General features: G+C 41.6%; 1 protein-coding gene across 8 annotated transcripts in view; it reads right to left on the reverse strand.

The window, feature by feature from the left end:
- The window catches only part of LOC145335766 (ras/Rap GTPase-activating protein SynGAP-like), a 565,240-nt gene that overhangs the window by 81,387 nt on the left and 457,374 nt on the right, over positions 1-26,479 (reverse strand). For all 8 annotated transcript variants that reach the window (XM_080181495.1, XM_080181494.1, XM_080181493.1 and 5 more), the window contains 5 exons: positions 11,543-11,687; positions 9,019-9,255; positions 7,082-7,283; positions 5,638-5,819; positions 983-1,838 (listed from right to left, as the gene is read on the reverse strand). In XM_080181495.1, the coding sequence (XP_080037621.1) occupies positions 983-1,838; positions 5,638-5,819; positions 7,082-7,283; positions 9,019-9,255; positions 11,543-11,687 (1,622 nt within the window). The remainder of the gene's footprint in view (positions 1-982; positions 1,839-5,637; positions 5,820-7,081; positions 7,284-9,018; positions 9,256-11,542; positions 11,688-26,479) is intronic.

The raw sequence follows: 26,479 nt of genomic DNA on the forward strand, positions 1-26,479 counted from the left end.
TGGAATGGGGAGAACATGAAATCAACTATTGCACAGAGTGACTGAAGTGATACACTTAAGAGGAAATTAGATAAGTCCAAGAGGGAGAAAGGAATAGAAGGAAATGCCATTAGGACTAGATGAAGTAGAGTGGGAGGAGGCTCACGTGGAATGTAAACACCAGACCTGTTGGTCTGAAAGGTGCATTTCTGAGCTTTGCTATTCAATTCTGTGTAATGTGAAAAGTTGGATCAAGAAGGTCAGTTGGAGCTTTCAAGATTGAGACTGATCATTTTTTTTATTAATTGAGATATGGACTGAAGGTGAATAAGTGGAGTTGAAGGAGAGGCTTGAAGTCCTCGGTGACCTTTTCACGTTCATGTGTAGTGTGAAGCATTAGATACCACAACAGTGTGGGATGTTTAGGGTGGGCCAGCCACTGTCTGCCTGTCCAATATTTTTTGTTTGTTAGAAGGGTGAAGTGTCAGCTGGAAACATCACATTTAAAAGTGGGAAAAGCTTGAGTTTGTATTGCGCCCATCACAACTCCAGGACATCCCAAATAACTTCTTAGCTAATTTAGTACTTCTGAGATGTAGTCACTATTGTAAACAACATGGAAACCACATTGCACATGGCAAGCTCTCACGATTAGCAATGAGATAATGATCCGATAAGCTGTTGCTTTTAATGATGTTACTTTGTCAGGATACCATGGGGAACCTCCCTGCTTTTCTTGAAAATAGTGTTATGAGATTTTTTGCATCCATCCAAGACGGCAAATGGAGATTCTAGTCAGTGTCTGGCTCAAGAGGTGGCACCTTGTACAGTGCAGCACACTCTCACTGTATTAGCCTAAAATGTCTGTTCAAGTTGGAATAGAACTTGAATGCACAACTTTTTGACTAAGTTGAGAAGGCTATCTGCTGAGCAATAAGTGACAACAGCCAGAACATTGTTTTCAGATAAATAATATTGGGGATTGATCCCCTGGAAAGCCTACCTGCTTGGTGATGCCTGATTTTGCAGCTGGAGCATCTGTTTTGGCCATGATTGACTGCTGGCGCACCTTGGGACCGTGTGTTGGCTCGGCAGGCGACTGCAACAAGTTGGCACTAGGAGGTCGAGGTCGCTGGGCCGCGCTGACTGTCAGCTGCTGTGTTTTTCCTCGGACAAGGGGTGGAGGAGCAGGCGGCGGCTGGTCTATCCTCCTCTGGGGACCGATGTTGGCCGGGGGTGCTGACAGCATGTGTTGAAGGTTGTCGGTCAGTGACAGCTGCCTGCGGCTAAACTCGCTGTTCTGCCGGGCGAACTCATCACTGTAGCTATGACTATGGAAGATCTGCTTGTTGGCAGAAAGATCCTCACTCTTGCTGTAACCATGGTAACCCAAGAGGCCAGCACCAGGCTCGGCGGGAGTCCGTAATGAGGCAGGCCCATCTGAGGTCATGTTGAATAGGGGGTTCTGAAAGGACAAGGGGACTCGCAACTGCCCATGCAATCCATCCGTGGTGATACCCATTTGTCCTAACCGCAGACCTCCTGACACGCTTGACCCACTCCCCTGTGACAGTCGGCTAGGCCTGAGGCCTACTGTAGTTCCAATCGAGGCCTGACTGCTATTTAGCATGTCCCCAACAGTCTGGAGGTTACTTATGCTGTTCATACTCCGGCTGTCCTGCAGGTCCATCATGGAGATACTCTTGTTCGTGGTCATCATTTTGGGGTCAGGTTCTGTGATATCAGAGCTGCTTGTGCAATATGCCGGGGAGGAACGTGCAAGTGGAGGCCTTGTCACATAAAAGACATCCTTTCCCTTTTCCTTGGTCGGAGAAGGTAGCCTGGTCATATCGATTGAGCTGTAATTGAAGGAGAATGGTAGCACTAAATTATAAAGGAACAGGAAAACTTGTGTTCTATTTTTCCTGAATTTTCTGTCTAAGGGCCTCAAACCTGTGGAAAAATCAAGTACTCCTCTGTCATCCTACACTCCATCCTTACCCAATGTCCTGTTGCTTACATCCTAACGTACAAGAAGAGCTGGCCTCTTGGGGCGACACAGTGGTTAGCACTGCTGCTTCACAGCTCCAGGGAGCCAGGTTCAATTCCCGGCTAAGGTCACTGACTGTGTGGAGTTTGCACGTTCTCCCCATGTCTGCATGGCTTTTTCTGGGTGCTCCGGTTTTCCTCCCACTGTCCAAAGACGTGCGCATTAGGTGCATTGACCATAGTAAATTGCCCCTTAGTGTCCTGGGATGTGTAGGTTAGAAGGATTAGCGGGATAAATATATGGAGGTGCAGGGAGAGGGCCTATATGGGATTGTTGTCAGTGCAGGCTCGATGGGCTTCTTTCTGCACTGTAGGGTTTCTGTGATTCTATGAAGTTCCCTCAGCCGTCATGTCCTGTGCTTGCTGGACCTACTTTGACTTCTATTCCAGCAATGTCTTAATTCAGAATTCCCATTCGTGTGTTCCATCCGTAGTCTCACCTCTTCCCATCTTTTAATTTTCTTCAGTTCTCCAAGAATTGACTTAGACCAAACAATCTTTAATTTACCATTGGTAACTATGCCTTCTAATCTGCTACACTTTTGAATATCCCACGAAACCTCACTACCCCTCTCACCTCCTTTAAGACTTTATCTCTTTTGACGAAGCTTTTGATTATGGGCCCTAATGTCTCCTTTGTTGACTCAGTGTCAGATTTTAATGGATGACCTTTCTGTGAAGTATCTTGGGATGTGGAATGTCCTATCCTACCAAGTCAGTGCTTACTTGTATTGCCTGCCAGGGAACCCACCATGACGGTTGTCTTCAGTAGACTGCAACGTCTCGACGGCAGGAAGGGCTGGAAAATACTACCGTGTGTTTATATCAAAAATGATATATTTATTGAAAAGGCTGAAATCACCATATAAGTTTCAAAGGCTGAACAACAGCATTTTAACAGTAGCATTTAAACTGGCAGAACTTTCACATAACGGTACCCTACAAATAATCAGCAAGGTGACCAGGTTGTCAAGAAGTAGTCACCTAGAGACAATCAATTAAAGATGAGTTTGAACATCGCTTGAACTATTCACAGGACATTCATGTATATTCAGCTTGGACTCAGTTACTTTGGACAGTGGCTAAGAAGGGAATTCCATTGGCCATAATCCAATAATTTTTAAACAATGGATCTGGAATCAGATTTCTGTGATCATGTTTGGGTAACTGGAAGGTTTGTGAGAAGACATCATGTGATGAGCAAGTTAAACCTAATTTCCATTTTTAAGAAACTGCTTCCTTCCCAGCTGGTTGGAATCAGAGCAGAAAGATCCAAAGTTGGCCCTCTCTCTCTCTCTAGCCATCTTGAAAGCTTGTGCCCTCCCTGTTTTCCAACCAACCACATTCTACAAGCAGCAACTTAAATTTTAACTCAGTAGCTGCTGACTCCAGAAGAAAAGACAGAAATTATCCATCAACATATTTCAATTGTTTCAGAATCCGAAAGATAATTGAACCCAGTCTCAAGCTTTCCAAGTCATTAATCTGCTGGATCTATATATAATTGACATCGTTGGTCAGTTACTTAAACAGTTACTACCCTCCCACTTTGTAACTTAAGTGCATTTCTGTTTGTGCAAACGTTTGAGTGCAGGTGAGTAAGAGAATTGGAGCGTTTTTTATTATTTTTATTTAGACTGGTTTTATGTATAAGAAACACTAATCCCTTTTCTTTTAAAACATATAAGACCTGTCTGTGTGGGCACTTAAATAGTTAAAGACTCACTGAATTGGCAGTTGGATTCTTTAAAAAAAACACTTTCTTTGCAGTAAGTTGAGAGCTATTTTACCACTTCTGGTATGATCGTAAGAAATGTTTTAAAGATTAATGTTAAAGATGCTATAAAAATGCAAGTTGTTGCTGTTGATATTGTTTCTATTTGCAACGTACTGCTTTGTAAAACTAAACCTGTAGTCTTCTAGCCTGTAATCTCAACTGACCTCAGTTTCCTTGCTAATTTTTTAAAAGCTTGATCCATGTCCTGCAGTATTGACTTTAAACCCTTTACCTGAGCTGTTCAGCAAGAAATAGCAGGATGCATTCATTACCAGAAATGATAAACGTTTCTTTGAGAATAAGATTCAAATGTCATAACCATGGCTGCATCTTTGAGATACCTATAAAAGATGCAAACTTACCTTCCCCTATTTTAGCACTCCCAATGTAAATGTCATCAGTTTCAAAAAGCCACGAATGTAATTTGTTACATCTAATTGGCAATGTTACTTGGCTGTGCTGCAAGGGTATTTTACAACACTGCAGTAGATATTCTAGATAAGGGTGAAATATGGGGTGATGTATTTGGACTTTGGAAAGTTTTTGATAAAGTTCCATGTAAGAAATTATTGTGCAAAATTCAAGCACGTGGAATTGAGGGTAAAGTATTGGCATGAATTGAGAATTGGTTAGCAGATGAGATAGAGAGTGGGAATAAATGTTTTTTATTCCGAAGTGGCAGGCAGTGACTAGTGGGGTCCCACAGGGCTCAGTGCTTGAGCCCCGACTATTTACCATTCATATGATTTGGATGAGGGAACCAGGAGTAATATTTCAAGGTGTGTAGATGGCTTAAAATGTGGTGGGAATGTGAGTTGTAAGGAGGATGTTAAGAGGCTTCAACATAATTTAGACAAGTTTGAATGAGTAGGCAAATACATGGCAGGTGCAGTATAACGTGGATTAATGTGCAATGAACTAGAGAAGGAAAAACAGAATGGCAAAGTATTATATAAATGACGATAGATTGGAAAATGTTGACATACAAAGGGACCTGGCTGTTCTGGTACACCAGTCACTGAGAGCAAGTATGTTTCAAACGCAAATGCTATGTTGCAAGAGGACTTGAGTTAAGGAGCAAGGATGTTTTACTGTGACTGTACAGGATCTTTGTGAGACCATACTCAGATAATTGTGTGGTCTCCTTATCTAAGAAAGGATATATTTGCAAGAAAGGAAGTGCAACAAAGGCTCCCCAGACTGATTACTGGAATGGCAGGATTGTCATATGAGGAAACATTATGTCGAATGGCCTGTATTCATTGCAGTTTAGAAGAATGAGAGGGGATCGGTTTGAAATGTGCTGAACTGAGTGGATGCAGGAAGGTTGTATCCTCTGGCTGGAGGGTCAAGAATAAGAGATCACTGTCTCAGGATGCAGGGTAGGCCATTTAAGATGAGATGGGAAACTTCATTTACAGGATGGTGAATTTGGAATTTTCTATTACAAAAGGCTGGGAGATCAACTCACTGAGTATATTTATGAAAGAAATAGATATCTAGACTCTCATGGTTTTACAGAGTATGGAAAGAGCGCTGGAGAATGGCGTTGAGAAAGAATATTAGCTATGATCATGTTGAATGGCTGAGCACGCTCAAAAGGCCCAATTGCATACATTGCTCCTATTTTCAATGTTTCTAACCCATGCTGTACTTGCCAGGGAGTGTTTGATGGGGGTAGTATAGAGGGAGCTTTACTCTGTATCTAACCCCATGCTGTACCTGTCCTGGGCGTGTTTGATGGAGATAGTGTAGAGAGAGCTTTACTCTGTATCTAATGTGTGCTGTACCTATCCTGGGAGTGTTTGCATGTCAAATTTGGGCCACCTCACCTGTTCAGATCTTTAACAGTGTACTTCTGAAGATCAGATGAAATGCCTCTGTTGATGCTGGGCCCAGAAGTATAACGTTCCGCTATGTGGCTTGATTGTCGTTGTACATGCGATGGGTTTCTCAGTGCCGCGCTAATGTCATTGAGAAGGCGGGGGAGGGGACCCAGTTTCAGCACAGCTTCCTGGAAAGGCATAGGAAAGGTATTTTTACCTAGGGAGAACCACATGCGCCAATTCACAATTGTTTTCAGTGTTTAAAACTCCTCTGTGTAGTTACAATGAAATGATGAAACCCAATGAATCCATTCACTTCACATATAAGAACATAAGAAATGGGAGCAAGAGTAGGCCATCTAGCCCTTCGAGCCTGCCCCGCCATTCAGTAAGATCATGGCTGATCTGTCGTGGCTCAGTTCCACATTCCCGCCCTCTCCCCATAACCTCTAATCCCCTCTCTTATCAAAAACCCATCAACCCGCTTCTTAAAAATATTTAGTGAGGTAGCCTCCACCACTTCAATAGGCAGAGAATTCCAGAGTACCTTTGAGTGAAGAAGTTCTTCCTCAACTCCGTTCTAAACCGCCCCCCCCCTTTATTTTGAGGCTGTGCCCCCTAGTCCTACTGTCCTTTCTGAGCGGGAAGAGTCTCTCCACCTCTATCCTATCCATCCCATTCATCATCTTATACGTCTCAATGAGATCTCCCCTCATTCTTCTAAACTCTAACGAGTACAAGCCTAGTTTATTCAGCCTCTCCTCATAGCTCAACCCCCTCAACTCTGGTACCAGCCTAGTTAGGAATAATGGTAGGAAGGACTATTACTTATGTGGCGAAAAACTGCAGGAGGTGACGGTGCAGAGGGACCTCGGGGTCCTTGTGCATGAGTCACAAAAACCCAGCCTGCAGGTGCAGCAGGTGGTCAGCATTTGACTTTACTCCACATATCAAAATCCCAATGGACCCAAAAGCTTCCCATTCACTCCACAGAATCCAGTTGACAAAATAATTCTTCAATTTACAATAGAACCACAAATTCCCTAGTTGCAGTGCAGGATCCCACTTCTTATCATACATCATTTACTACTACACCCAACCATGTCCCTCCCATTCACTCCTACCAGGCAGATCTAACCACTACATATTGAATGATATTGGGTCCAAATACTTCCCACCACAGAATCCAAAGGATTGAGCTAGTACATCCCCAGGAAAAGGATCACAATAAATCCAATTGCACACTCTTCAGCCTCCATAAATAATGATAATGGACACAAAAACTGGTATTCACTTTCTATATTTCAAATGCCAATGGATTGCAACACCTCTGAAATCACATAGGAGTACCCAAAGGAACTGACCAACTTCTTGCTGACCTCATCAGGCTCCACTTATTCATATGTTTGTGCTGATGCTGGCTGAGCAACTTTGTTTTTTAATGCTTTACCTTGCTGAGCTGAGGCAACACCTCCCACAGGAGAGAGTGCAGCGTAGAGAGCTCTCGGCCCAAGTCAATGTAGCCCTCAAAGCTAGCTGCATTGGTGACCGTGTCTGGATTGGAGATCTCCATCAGAAACTGCTGCATGCTTCCCCACTCGAGCTCCAAAAATTCATTCATGAACGACATGTAGTCCTCCTTACTGCCGAACCTAATCAGATGGAGGAGGAAGAAAAGCAGCACAATAGCAACACAGGCTACTTTAATTCATTTCTAATCTGTCTCCACAACAAATGAGAAACTTATATCACACTTGTAAGTTTAGGTAAGGCAGGGAGAATGAGCATAGCAAGCATTCTGAAATATACTTATCCACACATCCACTCATTCCGTAATGGTTGTGTGAGGCTCTGAACGTTACAGAGAAGTAATGACCACTCTGTCAGTTCCAGGCACCACACTTTTAAGAAAAATATCAAGATCTTAGAGTAGACAGGAGATTTACAAGACAGAATTAAAGAATTCAGTTATGAAGAGAGTTTAGAAATGTTAGGATTGATCTCCTTAGAGTAGAAGACATTCAGGTAATTTCAATAGCGATATACTCAAATTCCTGAAAGATTTTCAAGAGTAAATTTTAAAAAAATGTTTAGCAGAAGGGTTAGTAGCCAGAAGGAACAGTGTAAGATTATTGAAAATAGGAAAGGAGTGCAAGAGAAATAAGTTTGTTTATTTGTGTCACTAGTAGGCTTACATTAATACTGTAATGAAGTTACTGTGAAAATCTCCTAGTTGCCACACTCTGGCACCTATTCAGGTGCACTGAGGGAGAATTCAGCATGGGAATTGCATCTAATCAGCATGTCTTTTGGAGTGACAGGAAACAGAGGCACCAGGAGGAAATCCACACAGACACGGGGAGAACATGCAGACTCCCCACCGACAGTGACCCAAGCTGAGAATCAAACCTGGGCGTCTGGTGCTGTGAGGCAGCAGTGCTAACCACTGTGCCACCAGCAATGATTTATGTAGCAAGTAATTGTGATTTGGAATATACTGCTTGATGGAAGTTCAGTCAAAGAACTTTCAGAAGGGAGTGGGATAAATATTTGAAGGGGGAAGAAAATTGTCTTTGGAAAAGAATTGGGTGGAGGTGGTTGTGGGTACACCAATGGTACAACTCTTACAATTGTGAGAACAGATATGATGGACCAATTAGCTGTATCTTTTGCTGTAATTTGTAACATTTTAAAATATATAATCTACATATTTGGAGTAATTCTGCAATGATTCTTTGACGTTTTGAATGCTAAGTAACCCTAATGATCACTCGTGAGGAATGTCTGAAGTGTAATAAACAAGCCCAGAAGCCTGCAGAATAACTGGTAACAGCTAACCACGACACTGAACAAACCTGTCGACAGCAGAAACACATAATAACGTGGGCTCTACATTTCTTCTACGTCATTGAACTTAAAAAAGATACAACACACTGGAGCTGCAGTCAGGATCACACATTTGCAAGCTCCCTGAAGAGATCTTGGTGCGTGTGTATTAGTACCTCATTTTCACATTCAGTACAGTTTTCAGTGTTTCCTAGTTATCAAACTTGTTAGAGAAGCCAAGGTAATATTACAATATCCAATAATATCTATACATAAGAGCAATATAAATATACAAGGTGCTTGATCATGCCAACAACATACAGGGTTGTTTTTGCAGCAAAACATACTGAAAATTAACCAAATATTTAGGAGGATAAAAACCTACCAGTTAATTAAAAACACACCCAGACCAGCATGAATTGCTACCACTGATATACTTCCAGTAGGACTTCTTGAACAAGATCGCTACTAACACTTACCTCTCAAATCCCTTACACCAGTCTCACAGGCTACATTACCCATTGAATGGGCTGTGGCTTCCACAGGTCTGGGAGAACTTACTTGGTGAAGTTGGCCAGATTTTGAATGACTTTGGCTATAAGGGTTAAAGTTCGGGAGGTGCGGTCATCTGGATACTCCTGCATCAGGTTGAAGAGGCTAGGAGACATGATCGCGGGGCAGAGGAAACGGAGAAACAAGGAGGCACTGATCAAACGGTCGGCTATGTCTTCTCTGCCACGCTCAGCACAGCGGTGCCTCCAGGAGGCAAAGACTTCCTTCAGCTCACGTGGAAAGACGCTGTTTAAAATAAAGAGAGCAGGGTAAGAAATGATCTGTCGCTTTAACTGGGGCAAAGGCACCGTGCAATCTGATTACATGGATTCCATTTCATTAATTACAGAGGGTTAACTATAAAACCACATGGGTCAATGTTCCCTCTAAGTCTTTTCAGCAAGTCTTTCTGGGCAGTAAGTTTGTATGAGGGGAATTCATTGCCTTAAGGTGTGCTGTAAACAGATTCAATAGCAGCTTGCAAGCTGGATAAATACTGGAATGAAAAAAGTACAGGGCTATGAGGAAAGCACAAGTGTGAGATTAAGTGATCAATCTTTTGATGAAGGCAGCTCTAGGTGCTGTCTGTTTCATTGTTTTTCTTCCAAGAAGGTAGTTTGAAAATAACCTGTCTGGTTTGGCATTGGATTTGGAAGGTCCCATTTTCTGTTTAAACAAACAGTGGGTTTCCTCCAGGCGCTCCGGTTTCCTCCCACACCCCAAAGATGTGCTCTTAGGCTGATTGGTTTTACCAAATTGACACTATTCTCCCCTGAATCTGGCTAAGTCAGGGGTTCTATTTGTTGATACGCAGGGTAGAATAGGTGTAGGGTGATGCGGCGGCGCGGGCTTGTTGGGCCGAAGGGCCTGTTTCCCGTGCTGGGTTGTTCTTTGTTCTTTGTTCAAAGTTACTTTGATCAGACTGATGATGGTTGGGAGTGGGTGGGGGGACCATAGGTGGCGGGGTTCCATTTGACCTCAGCATTCTTGTTGGAGAATAAATGATCAGAATTACTTCCCCAATTGTTATTGAATGATAGCATATATGTGGATGCCAGAATGCTCTGAGGCAGCTACTGTTGAATAACTTGCTAAAATTTCAACTCTCCAGGCAAGTACAAAAAGGACAAAGGACTGTTTTGTCAAAGGACTCGAATGTGGTTTACACTAATAGAGCTGTACCCTAAACGAACATTTGCTTTTTCAGAGATGGCTGAGAATTTGAAGAAGTCAATGGAAATACTTTTTTTGGTTCAATGAAATCAAAAACAGGCACACACTGACCAACATGAACAAAACAAAATTTTACATTATTTGAAGTCACACTGTGTTTGCGCCTCAGTGTCACAGTTAAGCAAAATCAATAAGGGAGTCATCTCAGTTTCAGTTAACTAAATTCTCACAGCTAACACGAATCAGCAGTGAGAATTCAGTGATACTGTTTTCCCTCTTTCACACTAGAGAAAAAGGGAAACCCTGTCAACTTGACTGTTAGATTTGAACTCCCAACAATTAGTGGAAAGAAATTCGGGTAGATTATTAACTTGCTGTTCAGATGTAAAACTTTACATGGAATGTAGCAGAGAAACGAGCCTTTGGCTCTCCTGTTCTGTGCCGAGGTTTACACACAAGCCTCTTCCCACCTCTTTATCTACCTGCATATTCTATTTGTTTTCCCCTTGTACCTATATGCCTTCCTTCCCTTTAAACATGTCCATGCTAATCACCTCAATAACTTGTGATATTACACATTTTAACCACTTGCTGGCTGAACAATTCTTTACTGAATTTACTGTTGACTATCTTCTTTTATTTTCAATAGTTTTGGGCTCCTACATCTTCTCCACATTCACCCTATTGAACTCATTCATACTTGTAAAAATCTCCATTAGGTCAGGCCTTAGCTTTCTTTCAAGAGAGAAGAACTGCAGCCTATTCAATCTTTCTTAACAGTTGTAATCTTTCAGTTTTGGTCTCATTCTTCCAAGCATTGTGTTTGAATTCAGGTACCATTTATGCAAAGTTCCTAGTTTTGACTCCTATTAGTCAGCTTCGTCTCAGCCAGCAAATTGAATCTGCCTTAGTATGTCATCAACAGCCAATCTCCTGATAAGAGCTTGTTTAATTTCCATGCCCTGATCCCTTCTCAGGACAGATGTTTGAAATACTTCACCCCTAAACAGAGAAGGAGCTCGTCGCTCTCTCCCTGGATTGTACTTCTGGAGTTAATGGACAATTCCATCACTTACTTCACTACCAGCCAGTCTCTTAGATTGTAGCATGGTTGTAACCTTTTTGACAAGGCTGGATTTGAACCAAAGCTCCAGAAGCGAAAAGAAACAATAATCCTCACCAAAGAAGGATCATTCCCTCTCGATTGGCTGGATTTGAACACTGGTCCACTGGGAATAAAAGATCTGTGTTCTTTTCTGTCCTATTGTCCTCTGACTTTAAGATCCCACAATTGCCTAGACACTGCCTTTGACTTCAGTGGCACACTGCTTTCACATAGTCAAATTACACCAGCACTGACCAATGGGAGTTGACGATCTTGCAAAGTGCCAATTCACAGCACATCCTCAGGTTAGCCTGGTGATCAGCCAAAGTGGAAAAGGTGCATTTAGCCGGGTCTACCTCGCAGTTCTCTTCAGATTCATAAAGTGCTCGGATAAACTCTCCTGTGAAAAAGATACAGTTACTCTTAGTTATTCTTTATTCCCTGGCACTTGTCATATCACTCACACAATTGCATTACGTTCCATCTCAAAACATGCCACTCATCACACCATCCGACAGAACATCATGCACACCATCTAACCTTCCATCTCTTCCTGTCTCACACATGTTCCAACTCTCTCCCTTTCGCACACCAAACATCTCATCATACACCCCACCATCATATCACACATCCTTCCAACAACATATCATGCACACAGACCATTCAACATCACATACACATCATCTAGTGTTCCATCTCTCTCTCTCTCTCACACGCACACCAAACATCCCATTACACATACCAACATCATATCACACATTCTTCTAACAGCATATCTCACACACAGACCACCCAACATCACATACACACCAGCTAATGTTCCATCTCTCTTTCCCTCTCACACACACACACACCCCAAACATCCCATCATACACACAGACCATCCAACATCCAATCACACATTCACACTATTACATTCCACCTCTCACACACCATCTGAGACTCGCAGTGCAGCATCATAAAGGCCAAGTTTGAGTATGCAGCAGAGCAGCACAGAGGCTGAAAAAAGAGGGAAACAACCGGAAGGTAAGGCTTGCCGCAGAGCAGAATAAAAGACAAGGTTGAAAGTGAAGCAGATCAGCGCAAAGGGTCTGGTCTGGTGTAGAGCAAAATAATGGACGAGGCCTGGAACACAGCAGCATAAAGGGCTAGCCTAACTGAGTCAGTGAAATGGGAGGAAAAAGAATAGTTTAGTGGAGTCACAGCACAAGTCCATGGCGTAGGCAGACCTATACATATTTCATTTAATCAATCTATATAATTTAAGCTACATCAATTAACTAGAATTAAATTAAACCAATGATAAAATACATACATTTCAACTTACATTTTATGCATTGTATATTAAATCATTCATCATAATTAGCATCACTGTAATTGATCAGGTATAGGTAGGAAAGCTTCCAATCTATTCAGTAAATTAAAATTCAATAAATAATGAGTTAAGTAAAACATTTGTTAACATCCTTATAAAATAGTGATGTCAGTGCAAGCTGATTGGTGAGTCGCTAGTGACTATTGATTTTAATTGTTAAGTTTATATCTCTTAAATTAAGGAATAATCTAGTAAACAGAGACGTGTTTGGGCACCTCAGTCCATTAGAATGTACATCCTGTTCTGTGTGAGAACTGAGTTGCACTTCTTGAGTCCTGACCAGCCACATGTGCTGTAGGAGCTTAAGCTTAGGATTTCAAAGCTGAAGGAAAAGCTATACCCACTGTGGTGCAACAGTGAGTCTAATTGGATACTACATTCTTAGATGTAGTCACACTAACAGTATGCAGACAAAGAAGGACTGGATGACCACCAGTCAATCAGAACCAGGAAGGTAGTGCAGGACTCCCCTGACTGCATCTCACTCTCCAACTGATAATCAGTTCTGAATACTGGTGAGGGCGTTGTTTCATCTGGAGAGTGCAACTAAGTTAACTATGAACAGTGTCTCAGCTGTAAGGGGCAGGGGTAGAGGTGGAAGATCAGAAAAGCAATAATTTTGGGAGCAGAGAAGCATTTCTGTGGTAGCAGCTGTGACTAAGATGGTATATTATTCCCCTGATGCTGAGGTCCAGGGTGTCACTGAGCTGCTGCGTAATATCCTGGAAAGCAGTTGAAGAGCAAGGAAAGAAACTAAAGTCCATGGGATCCAAAGGACTATGGCAAGTTGGATCTAAAATTGTCTCAGTGTTTTAAAATTAACTAATGGGATGTTGGTATCACTGGCTAGGCCAGTATTTATTGCCCAACTGGTGAACGTGATTTATTTAGATTTCCAGAAGGTCTTTGACAAGGTGCTGCATAGGAGACTATTAAATTAGTTAAGTACCCATAGTGTTAAGGGTAAGATCCTGACATGGATAGAGGATTGGCTGACTGGCAGGCAGAAAGTGGGGATAAAGGAGTCTTCTTCTGGGTGGCAGCTGGTGACTAATGGTGTGCCGTAGGGGTCAGTGCTGGAACCAATACACATTAACGATTTGGAGGAAGGAACTGAAAGCACTGTTGCTAAGTTTGCATCTGATACAAAGATATGTAGAGGGACAGGTAGTATTGAGGAAGCAGGGGGACTGCAAAAAGACTTGGGCAGGTTAGAAGTGGCAGATGGAATACAATGTGGAAAAGTGTGAGGTTATTACTCTGGAAGGAGGACTGGAGGCATAGACTATTTTCTAAATGGGAAAATGCTTAGGAAGTCAGAAACATAAAGAGACTTGAGAATCCTTGTTCAAAATTCTCTTAGTGTTCAGTCAGCAGTTCAGAATGTTAGCATTCGTATTGAGAGGGCTAGAATGCAAGAGCAGGGATGTACTTCTGAGGCTGTTTAAGGCTCTGGTTAGACCACATTTGAGTATTGTGAGCAGTTTTGGGCTCTGTCTCTAAGGATGGATATGCTGGCCTTGGAAAGGGTCGAGAGAAGGTTCACAAGAATGATCCCTGGACTGAAGAGCTTGTCGGATGAGGAATGGCTGAGGACTTGGTCTGTATTCGTTGGAGTTTAGAAAGATGGGGGGGGGGGGATCTTATTGAAGCTTACAGGATACTGCGAAGCCTGGATAGAGTGGATGTGGAGAGAATGTTTCCACTAGTTTGAAAGACTAGAACAAGAGGACACAATCTCAGGCTGAAGGGATGATCCTTTAAAACAGAGATGAGAACGAATTTCTTCAACCACAGAGTGGTGAATCTGTGCAACGCTTTGCCACAGAAGCAATGGAGGCCAGGTCATTGAGTGTCTTTATAAGAGAGATAGGTTCTTGATTAATAAGGGGATCAGTGGTTATGGGGAAAAGGCAGGAGAATGGGAATGAGAAAAAAAATCAATCATGATTGAATGGTGGAGCAGACTCGATGGGCTGAGTGGCCTAATTCTGCTCCTATGTCTTGTGGTCTTAACCTTAAACCCTAATGAGATGGAGGTGGTGAGCTGACTTTTTGAACTGCTGCAATCTCTGTGGCACCAGTTCACCCACAGTGCTGTTCAGGATGGAGTTCCAGGATTTCAATCCAGTGACAGTGAAGGAATGGTGATACATTTCTTAGTCAGGATGGTGAGTGACTGGAGGGAAACTTGCAGCTGGTAGTGTTCCCAGCCATCTGCTGCCCCTGTTATTCTAGATGGTACTGGTTGTGGGTTTGGAAGGTGCTGCCTAAGGAGCCTTGATGTGTTGTTGTAATGCACTTTATAGATGCTACAAACTGCTACCATTGTTCACCATTGGTGGAGGGAATGAATGTTTATGGAACGGGTGTTAATCAAGTGGGGTGCTTTGTCCTGAATGGTGTTGAGTTTCTTGAGTCTTGTTGAAGCTGCACTCATCCAAGCATGTGGAGAATATTCCATCACAATACTGATTTGTACCTTGTAGATGTTGGACAGGTTTTGGGGAGTCAGGAGTGAGTTACTTGCCACAGGATTTCTAGCCTCTGATCTGCTCTTGTAGCCACTGTTTATATGGTTGGTCCAGTTCATTTTCTGGTTGGTGATCAATGCTTATTGTAAATTATTGATTTTGTGAATGGAATTCTGTTTCTAGTGGGGTTCCACAGGGCTCAGTAATGGGTTCCTTGCTGTTGGTGACATATATCGATGCGAAATTTGCAGATGATTATGAAAACTGACCATGCAGTTGATTGTGAGAAAGAACAACGCTGGTCAGATAGCCAGAAAAGTGATGAATGGAGTTCAATTCAGAGAAGTGTGAGTTAATGTATTTGGGCAGGCTAACAAGGCAAAGGAATAATGGTGGGATTCTAAAAAGTAAAGGGGAAAAGTATAGTGTATATCTGTAGTCTCATGAAGATAGAAGGATCGGTGGACAAGATGATTAAGAAGACATGTGGGAGACTTCCTTCTATTGGTCAGGCCCTAGGGTGTAAGAATAGGGAGGTCACGCTAGAACTGTACGTAAAAAGAACTAGTTCACCCACAGCTAGAGTACTGCATACAGTTTATCCGCAACTAGATTACTGCATAGTATTTTGATCACTGCATTGCAGGAAAGATTTGAACGCACTGGAGAGGGTAGAGATTTACAAGGACGTTGCCAAGAATTGAGAAATTTAACCTTGAGTGAAGATTGGATGAGCTGCGATTTTTTTTTTCCCCCTGTGATAGTGGAAGCCAAGAGGAGATTTAATTGTGATGGATGAAGTTTTGAAGGGCCTGTAGGTAATGAGTAGGAAGGACTAACCTCAACACAGAAGTCATTAATCAGATGGCATAGATTTAAATTAATTGCCAAAAGGATTAGAGGGAAGTCAAGTCTCTGGTGCTTACTGCCTGGAAAAGTGAGAGGCAGAAACTCTCACTACATTTAAACATTTTGTGGATTTACACTTTTCAAGTGCAACTTACAGAACAAAAGTTGAAAATTGGAATTTGACTGGATAGCTGTTTTTCAGCCAACATGGATATGATTGGCCCAATGGTCTCCATTTGTGCTGTAATTGTTTCAGTGTTTACCCAATCTTCCATCATTCACACCACACCACCCAATGTCTCATCACAGGCAAACACAAACCACTGAGAATACCTTCTCACACACAACCCAAATGCCATGTTACTTGTAATCTAGATTCCCAGCAATCACACCCTAAACATCTAATCATTTCCAAAAAACCCTATTACATCCTATCCTGAGCACCAGAACAATCAAATCTCAAGTCATTCCCAGAACTCTATTTCATGCCACCCAAACATCAAGCACTCATACCCCAAGATAATCTCACTCAAACTACACAAATACTCCACACAATGTCACACACGTCAAAGCACCTGGACAGGCTAGCTCCAAACCCACACACCTCACTGTCATTCAGACATCCAGATACGTTTCACATGCATGAATATCTCATGCACATTCAAACATGTCAATCTCAAACACCCCAAACACCATGCCACACCCCATCTGATTAGCAATGGGGCCGAGGATAAGTGCAGATAGTGATGATGGAATGCTATGTGGACCATGAGCAACTGCAACCATGGAATGTCCTATCAAGGAAGGAAACCAGTCAAAGATTTAGAGCGTGGCTCACAAGGTAAACTTTATTTACCTTTGGGAGCGGGAAGAAAGAAAGGCAGTGGGTCTTCTGTTAGAGAAAATAATTGGGGTTGACTAATATTGAGCAGATAGCACATGATCTGTACAGACCTTGATAAGTTAAAGGGCTTTTTCCTGGAGCCGGTCACTACATTTTCAAGCTTTTCCTAATTACTGCCTCTTCTGTCAATGTCAACACTTCTGGACTGGTGAGAGACACACTACATCTCCCTACATAATGTTGCACCTATAATTTCCACAGAACAGGTTAAACAGTACATCTCCCCATACACTGTCCTATTTAACAATTTCCAAGTCTGGTAGATGATAGGTTGGACAGAGTATATCCCACTCTGCACTTTCCCATCTAGATCTGGTACAGAATGGGTTAGACACAGATCGCTTTACATTGTCCCACCATCTTAATTTCAACTGACATCATCAATTCTCCTGATTCTAATCCTCATATGAGTCAGCAATATGAACATATCAGTCCCTGCATGGTCTGTGCAGCTAGGTTCTCCCTGCTAAACTCATTTAAGGCTGACCCATTACCGAGAAGGGAGTCTCCACAGTGAAATTCATAGTACAGGAAAGTTTGGAAGATTTACTTAGCTTGTAATGATAGTCTGAAGGCTGAGTTCTGATTTCATTTATAGCCAATTGTTGCGAAGTTGGTGTTTGTAAAACTGTTTTTTAAAAAAGGTGGGTTTTTTTTCTGTGTTTAGACAGTTGAAAGGGATGCAAGTGCATGCAGTACACAGACTGAAACATTGTATTGAGAGGCCAGGCAGTGGTGTTGCCAAGACAACAGGCTGATTTTGAACTTTAATCAATCAATTTAAAATAGGCTGCTGTTATTCAAATGCCTATCAGATTTGAATGTGATGTTTTGGTATCCTGAGAACCAATCCTATTATGGGGATTTTGATATGTCATCAGGGGTATAAGAGACAGCAACTGCTCTCTGACACAGCTCACAGTTTTAGAAAGAGAGAGAGAGAGAGTCAAAGACAGCCAACCAGCAACTGCTTTCTGACATAGCAACTGTCTCTGCCACAACTAATACCTTTCAGCTCAGGGCCTCATCTAAATAGAAAAGGTATCAAAAGAAAGCCTCATCTCAATAGTGAAGACAGAAACTTCTGGAAGATAAAACCTGGTTGTACTTTTGAGAGTGACTAAAAAAATTGTTTTTTTGTTAATGAGAGGGAATTGAATTTATCTAAACAGCATTCCACTAGAATGACGTTTTATTTTGTTTGTTAATAGTTTAGTTAACATGTTCACTGTTAGATAAGTAAATTGTCACTTGTTGATTTTACATAGTCTCAGGTAGTTATTTTGATTTAACCACTAAAAGTTGCTGAAGAGCAGATTGTACTATTTCTCACAGATTTTTAACAAATTATAAAACGAGGTACTCCTCTTTGAGTGGTTAACTGTTTGTTCTCAGAAAGGGGAATCAACCTCCGCCTCATAACAGATTGGGGCTCCTATCCTGGGTTTGAACGGACCTAGATCTTTAAATAAACGTTAAATGAAAAGTGGAAGATCTAACTGACAACAAGCCAATTAAATCAGAAATGGGGAAATGGCTCTTAACGTTGCTGAAGAGATTCTGGAGGTTGAAGATACTTCTAAATTTGCCAAGAAAGTTCAGAAAGACAGAAAAAGATGACACGTGTAGAATTGCCAAACACGCTAAAATTGGGTTTAACGAGGTTTACTAGGAAAGCTGAAATTGTAATGGAGATAGCCAAACACATATGTATATCAGAGAAACAGTCAAGTGCAGGGGTGTTAGAAAAAAGTAAATTGCAAATGAAATGACTGGAGTTAGAAAGTGAACTTAAAAGGCATTCAAGAGGTGGCTAGATATTGAACTTGGGACGAATGGAATCAAAGGTTATGGGGAGACAGCAGGATTAGGCTACTGAGTTGGATGATCAGTCATGATCGTGATGAACGGCAGAGCTGGCTTGAACGGTCTTCTGTTCCTATCTTCCATGTTTCTATGATGGTGAGCAAGCTCAGCATTGCCAACTGCCTGGTAGGGATATATACAAATATGTCCAAACATTACCAAAATTTGATGAAAAGGATGCAGAAGCCTTTTTTGTTTCCTTTGAGAAATTGGCTACGGAGATGAAATGGTCAGAGGAGGTGTGAGTAATGTTAATTCGGACCAAGTTGATAGGCAGGGCTACAGAGGTGTTAGAGGAGGTGTCAAGAAACTAAAAAGAATATAGAAGGCTGTTTTGTGTGCTTACGAATTGGTACCAGAAGGATATAGACAACAGTTCAGAAATGTAAGGAAGGAATCAGCTCAGATATATATGAATTAAGAGAGAATTTGGCAGAGCAACTTCAAGAGATGAATGAGAGCGTTAAAGATAGAAAAAAAAATATGAGGCTATTAGAGATATTATTCTGCTGGAGGAATTTAAAAACTCACTTCCTGAAGTAGTAAGAACTCATGTTGAGGAGCAGAAAATCGAAACAGCGAGAAGAGCTGTAGAGATGGCAGATAAATACACGTTAGTGCATAAATTGAAATCTAGCTCTCGAAAGCAATTTCATTCCATAAGGTATAGAATTGGGAAAGAGGGAGATTGTTCAATGAAAAACAAAGTAGATCGCACTGGGAACATTTTACCACCTGTGAAAAAAGAAAGCTAAGAGGGTGGGAAAGAGGTGAAAGACCTCAGGTGTTTTCACTGTGATACAATGGGGCATAAAAAGAAACAGTGCTGGTGGCACAGAAAGAAAGAAAGGCACAGGGGAAAAGGATGTGGTTAAAGATGCTCAACCAGTGGGTTTAGTTAACACAGTGAAGGAAATCGCGAGAGAAGTCGAGGAGCTGAAAGAGAGTGCACGGCATAGGTAAGGGCTGGATAATAAGATAGCGCCCAAACTTTTCAAAGACTTCACCTATGTGGGTAAGGTGTACGCAGGTAGACCAGGAGGAGTAGGTAAAGAAGTTAAAATATCGAGAGATACGAGAGCTAGCCTGTCTCTAATAGATGAAGATATTTGTATTCCTTCTGAAATATTGCCCGAGAGAGTGGTAATCTGTGAAATAAATGAAGAGAGGAACAGTGTTCCCTTGCGTAAAAAAAAGACTGGAAAGTCCAGTCAAGATTGGGGAAGTGATAGTGGGAGTGACGGAAAACTTAGCTATTCCAGGAATACAGTTTATCCTTGCAAATGATTATAGCTTGATCACAAGCGGGAGTGATGACCATTGTTATGGAAAAGCCAAAAGAAAATCAGGCAACTGAGGAGTTGAAAGAAAAATACCCTGGAATTTTTCCGGACTTTGTGATGACAAGATGCCACAGCCGGAAGGAGTTGAGATAGTTAGCCAACATGCTGTTTGATGAGATGGTAAAGGAAAAACCAAAGCAGGTTGAGGATTAGGCAGAGGTGCTTAATTCTGAAAGATTAATGGAGTTACAACAGAAAGGTGAGATGATAAAGGGTTTATATCATAACGCCTATATGGAAAAGAAATCAGTGTGTATTCTAGAATGCTATTACCTTAAGGATAAAACATTAAGGCAGAAATGGAGACCTTGGCAGGTTAGTGCAGATGAGAAATGGGCTTAAGTTCATCAGGTTGTGTTGCGAGTAGAATACAGACAGGACGTATTGCGGAAAGCATATAAATTACCTGTAGGAGGTCATCTAGGAATGAGGAAGCCTCAGGTTAAGATACAGAAGCATTTTTATTGGTTTGGATTACATAAAGGGTGACACAGTGGTTAGCACTGCTGCCTCACGGTGTCTGGGAACCTGGGTTCGATTCCCAGCTTGGGTCACTGTGTGGAGTTTGCACATTTTCTGTATGTCTGCATGGATTTACTCTGCGTGTTTCTGGTTTCCTCCCACAGTCCAAAGATGTGCGGGTTAGGAGGATTGGCCATGCTAAATTGCCCCTAAGTGTCAGGGGGATTAGCATGGTAAATACATGGAGTTATGGGGATAGGGCCGAGGTGGGATTGTGGTCGGTGTAGACGTAATGGGCCGAGTTACCTCCTTCTGCACTGTAGAATTCTCTAATTCTATTCTGTAAAGGTGTGGTTGCATTTTGGCGTACATATCATACATGTCAGATGGTAGGCAAGCCACAGGCAGTGATAAAGCCAGTGCCTTTGATGCCAATTCCTGCACTTGAAGAACCCATTACATGGGTTATAGATGATTGTGTAGGTTCCCTCCTAAAACCAAAAGTGGGAACCAGTATTTGCTAACTGTAATGGAGGTGTCCACAAGGTTTTCAAAGGCAGTTACTTTATGGAGGCCAAAAAAAGGCTGTAGAGGACTTGCTTGCTTTCTTTACCCGTTATGGATTATCCAGGGAGATTCATTCAGACCAAGGGTCCAATTTTATTGCCAAATTATTTAAGGAGGTTATGGATAGTTTAGGTATCAGACACTTTACATCGAGTGCAGATCATCCTGAATCCCAGGGAGCATTGTAAAGCTGGCAAAAGACCCTGAAGACCATGTTGAGGGCTTACTGCCAGGATTAGCCAACTGATTAGGATAAAGGTATCCCCTTTATATTACATGCTTTAGAGATGCTCCAAATTAATCGACTTTACTCCATTTGAATTGATATTCGGACATGAAATAAGAGGACCTTTAAAATTAATTAAGGAAAAGATGGTAGGTCCAAAGTCAGATCTCACAGTTAGATTATGTATCTGAGGTGAGAGAAAGATTAAATAGTGTGGGTGAATTAGCTAGACAACATTTGAAAGTGGCTCACCACCTAAAGAAATAAGAAACAGGTAAGAAATCTAAAATTTGTACATTTACCTGTGGGGATAAAGTATTGCTGCTATTACCAGTGGTAGGAGAATCCTTCAAAGCAAGGTTTAGTGGTCCCTATCGGATTGAGAAGAAGTTGTCAGGTGAATTATCTGGTAAAGATGACAGATAGGAAAAAATGTATAGGGTATGTCATGTAAATATGCTAAAACAGTACAATGACACAGAAAGGGAACCTGAGAAACAGGTACCAAAAGAGAAAATGCTGGAAAATCTCAGCAGGTCTGGCAGCATCTGTAAGAAGAGAAAAGAGCTGAATCTTGACTCAAAGTCATTTCTTTTCTCTCCTTACAGATGCTGCCAGCATCCAGATTCCAGCATCCACAGTAATTTGCTTTTATTACTGAGAAACAGGTATTAGTTACTGCCACTCGGAGTGAGGAATCAAATCCAGATAATGTGGATTTTGATGTGCCTCAGAATAAATTGCGTAATGAAGAAATCCTTAAGGAATGGAATAGGATAATGAGCTGTCTGTCCTAGGAACAGAGAATTGAACTGAAAGACTTGTTACAATGTTATGAGGACCAATGTACAAATAGAATGGGGAGGACTATTGATATAGTATGTGAGGTTGACATAGGGAATGCTGTTCCGATAAAACAACACCCCTATCTGCTTAATCCTCTCAAAGCAGCACAGGTTAGAAGGAAGTGGAAGCGATCTTACAAGAAGATATCATAGAGCCGAGTCAAAGTGAGTGGACTTCACCGATCGTGTTGGTCGCCAAACCTGATGGTACTCAATGATTCTGCGTAGATTATTGGAAGGTCAACGCTGTGACTAAACCTGATTCGTCTCCAATTACAAGGCTGGAGGATTGTGTGGAAAAGTAGAACAAGCTGCTTACATCACAAAGTTGGACTTACTTCATGGTTACTGGCAAGTACTTCTATCAGAGAGAGCAAAAGAAGTTTCTGCTTTTGTAACCCCAATGGGCTATATCAATTCAAAGTAATGCCCTTTGGGATGAAAAATGCACCAGCCACTTTTCAAAGGTTTATGAACAGAGTTGTTGTAGGACTGATTAATTGTGCTGTCTATATAGATGACTTCCCGCTCTGAAAGGACAGCAGGACTAGAGGTCACAGCCTCAAGCTAAGGGGGGGGGGGTGCAGTTTAGAACGGAGTTGAGGAGGAACTTCTTCACTCAAAGGGTGGTGAATCTCTGGAATTCTCTGCCCGTTGAAGTGGTGGAGGCTACCTCGCTAAATATATTTAAGACACTGGTAGATAGGTTTTTGGGAGGCAAGGGAATTAAGGGTTAGGGGGAGAAAGCGGGAAAGTGGAACTGAGCCATTTCAGATCAGCCATGATCTTATTGAATGGGGGGGCAGGCTTGAAGGGCTAGATGGCCTACTCCTGCTCCTACTTATGTTCTTATGACTTAGTATTCTTTAGTCATTCATGGAAAGATCACCTGGAACATTTGGCAGAGCTCTTTGAGAGACTGTGGGAGGCAAAGTTGGACATAAGCTTGGCAAAAACAGAATTTGCAAAGATAGAAGTGACATTCTTAGCGCACAACACTGGATACGGACAGATGACACCGAGAAACGTGAAGGTGAAGGCTATCGAGGAATTTTAAAGACCGTCATCAAAGAAGGAAGTGCTATGATTTTTGGAATTGAGTGGATTCTACAGAAAATTCATACCAAACTTTAGTGGCATAGTGGCACCGTTAACGGACTTGTCAAAAAAGGCGTGAAATTTCAATGGACAGAACGATGCCAGGAGGCATTTGAGAATTTGAAAGCAGTGTTAACCACCGCAGCTGTTTTAGCCACACCAAAATTTTTTGTAACACTAAAGTTGCCATCGACACCAGCGCCATAGATGTTGGAGCTGTGTTGTTACAAGAGGATGATTGTGGAATAGGAAGGCCAATCAGTTATTCTTCAAAAAAATTCAATATCCACCTGACAAAATATTCCACAATTGAAAAGGACTTGTTGAGTTTAGTAATGGCCTTAAACATTTTAATGTTTATGTTACAAAAAATGCATCAGAGACGATTGTGTATACTGATCACAAACCTTTGACGTTTCTGGAAAGATTTAAGGACAAGAATGCCAGACTATTTTGTTGGCGTCTTAGATTACAGACATTTAATTTACAGATTGTACATGTTGCAGGTTGTGAAAATGTTATGGCAGATGCTTTATCACGAGTTTAAAAGAAAAAAAGAAGCCATCTTTTCATGATGGTTCTTTTTTCTTAAGGGGTAAATGTTGCAAAGTTGGTGTTTGTCAAATTGTCTGTTTTTATAAAAAGGTGCTTTTTTTTGCTGTGCTTAGAAAGTTAAAAGGGATGTAGGTGCATACAGTTCACAGACTGAAACATTGTAGAGAGGCCAGGCAGTAGTGCTACCAAGACCACAGGCTGATTTTTGAATTTTAATCAATCAATTTAAAATAGGCTGCTGTTATTCAAATTTCTATCAGATTTGAATTTGATGTTTTGGTAACCTGAGAACCAGTCCTAATGTGGGGATGTTGATAAGTCATCAGGGGTATAAGAGCCAGCAACTTCTCTTTGCCACAGCTCACAGCCTTAGAAAGAGAGACAGCAACTGCTCTCTGACACAGCAACTGTCTCTGCCACAGCTAATACCTTTTAGCTCCAAGCCTCATCACGATAGTGAAGACAGAAAATTCTGGAAGATAAAACCTGGTTGTATTTTTGAGAGTGACTAAAAAAAATTCTAGCTTTTCGTTAATGAGAGGGAATTATATTTATCTAAACAGCATTCCATTAGAATGATGTTTTATTTGGTTTGTTAATAGTTTAGTTAATCTGTTTGCTGTTAGTTAGATAAATAAAGTGTTACTTGTTGATTTTAGAGTCTCAGATAGTTATTTTGATTTAACCACAAAGTTGCTGAAGAGCAGATCATACTATTTCTCACACACTTTTAATAGATTATAAATCGAGGTACTCCTCGTTGAGTGGTTAAGTATTGGTTCTCAGAGATGGGATCAACCTCCCCTTCATAACACAATTAATGAACTAAAACTTCACGTAGCTGACACAATCCTGCATTTTACATATTATTGTGGCAGACGGAAAACTTTGAAATAAGCTAAGATGGATCTTAAGAGGTGCAACGAGTTGGACAGGGCAGCAAATGAAAAGAAAATGGAGGTAGTGAAGGGTTGATTCTATTTCTGGAATGGCCTGATTGGAATCTGAAATCTGTCCTGTCAATTTGATTTCTGTACACTTAACGGATAATAGTGGGAAATCCCCACTGAACAATAAAAAGTTTGCTTGAGCCTTGCTGCATTGTCAGAAGTACAGCAGAGCTGGACTTCCAAACCCCCAGCTCACCAACCCCCAAAACCCTAGCATTTTGACATGGCAGATCAGTTAGTTGGATGCATAGGAGGGCAGGGAAGTGGGAGAATAGGATCCAGTAAAATAAGTGGGAATGGGATGAGGGAATAGAATAGGTCAGGTGTTTGGATTGAGGAGCTTAACTTTAAAAACGTTCTTTGCGGCTGCCTGATGTTCTTTTCTATGTCAGTACAGTAAATGCACTTAGTGCTGCTATAAACGACCTGCACCTCTAAGAATGGCAAAGTATTAGGAGGAATCGCTCCATCAGATTTGCCACTTTGAACGGTGTTGTGTCAGAGGGGCAGAGATCTGCAAGGAGTCTTCTGATAAGATTTCATCACACAAAGCAACAAAGAACAGCAGCTGACTGTTCAGCCCCTCAAAGCTGCCCTGTTATCAGCTGATTCATCCATAGGGCGCATGGTGGCACAGTGGTTAGCACTGCTGCCTCACTGCTCCAGGGACCTGGGTTTAATTCCAGCCTTGGGTGAGTGTGTTTGGAATTTGCACGTTCTCTCTGTTTTCTCCAGGTGTTTCACTTTCCTCCCAAAGTTGAAAGATATGCGGGTTAAGTTGATTGGCATGCTAAATTGTCCCTTAGTATCAGGGGATTAGTAGGTTAATACATGGGATTGTTGTCAGTGGACACTTGATGGGCCGAGTGGCCTCCTTCTGTACTGTAGGGATTCTATGATATACTAACGCCATAATCTTACCCAACAAAAATCTATCGATCTCAGTTGCAATACCCATTTGACCTCCAGACTCAACTTCTCTTTTATGGGGAGAGGGCAAGACAGATTTGTGCTATCCTTTGTATGAAGAAATACTTCCAGACATTGGCCCAGAAAAGGTCTAGCTCTAATTTTAAGGTGCTGTTTACTTCCATCTACCCTTGCAACTCCTTTAACCACTTAAACACCTCGATTAGATTCATTTCTGGATCTTCTTTACTCGGGAATATATAACTAGACTATGCAGCCTGTCCTTGGTGTACTGTAATCTTTTTAATGCCAATATGGGAGTAGAAGGGTCCAAATGTTTTTACTGCTAGGACCATCTAGATGCATATAACCAATGGATTCTGACACTCCCACAGTTTGTTCATTTTAAAAAAAGTGTTTCATCATGCTCAAAATTGGCCTCAAATTTTGGCAGGCATTCTCCCAACTCTTCATGGTGAGATTGAACCCTAATCTCTGGAAATTGCTCCTCAAACCTCTCCTGCTGGCTACATTTATCTCTCTCTCTCTGTCCTCCAAGATCCCTAAGACCCAAGGCTTTTGGTCACTTAATGTCAAATTTTGTTTCATTAGGTTCAAGTGCTGTTGCTTGTTCTTTTATTGTGTTGAAGATGCTACTCAAATGAAATGTTGGGCATCAGAATTGAATCAGAAGGCAGAAAGACAGGGGTCATATCGAGCTCAACAGACATAATACAAAGCATAGGGTCAATATGAAGGTGGTGACCCT

Source organism: Carcharhinus amblyrhynchos, unplaced genomic scaffold (assembly GCF_965287045.1).
Source record: "Carcharhinus amblyrhynchos unplaced genomic scaffold, sCarAmb.v2.hapA scaffold_40, whole genome shotgun sequence".
Taxonomy (NCBI): Eukaryota; Metazoa; Chordata; class Chondrichthyes; order Carcharhiniformes; family Carcharhinidae; genus Carcharhinus; species Carcharhinus amblyrhynchos.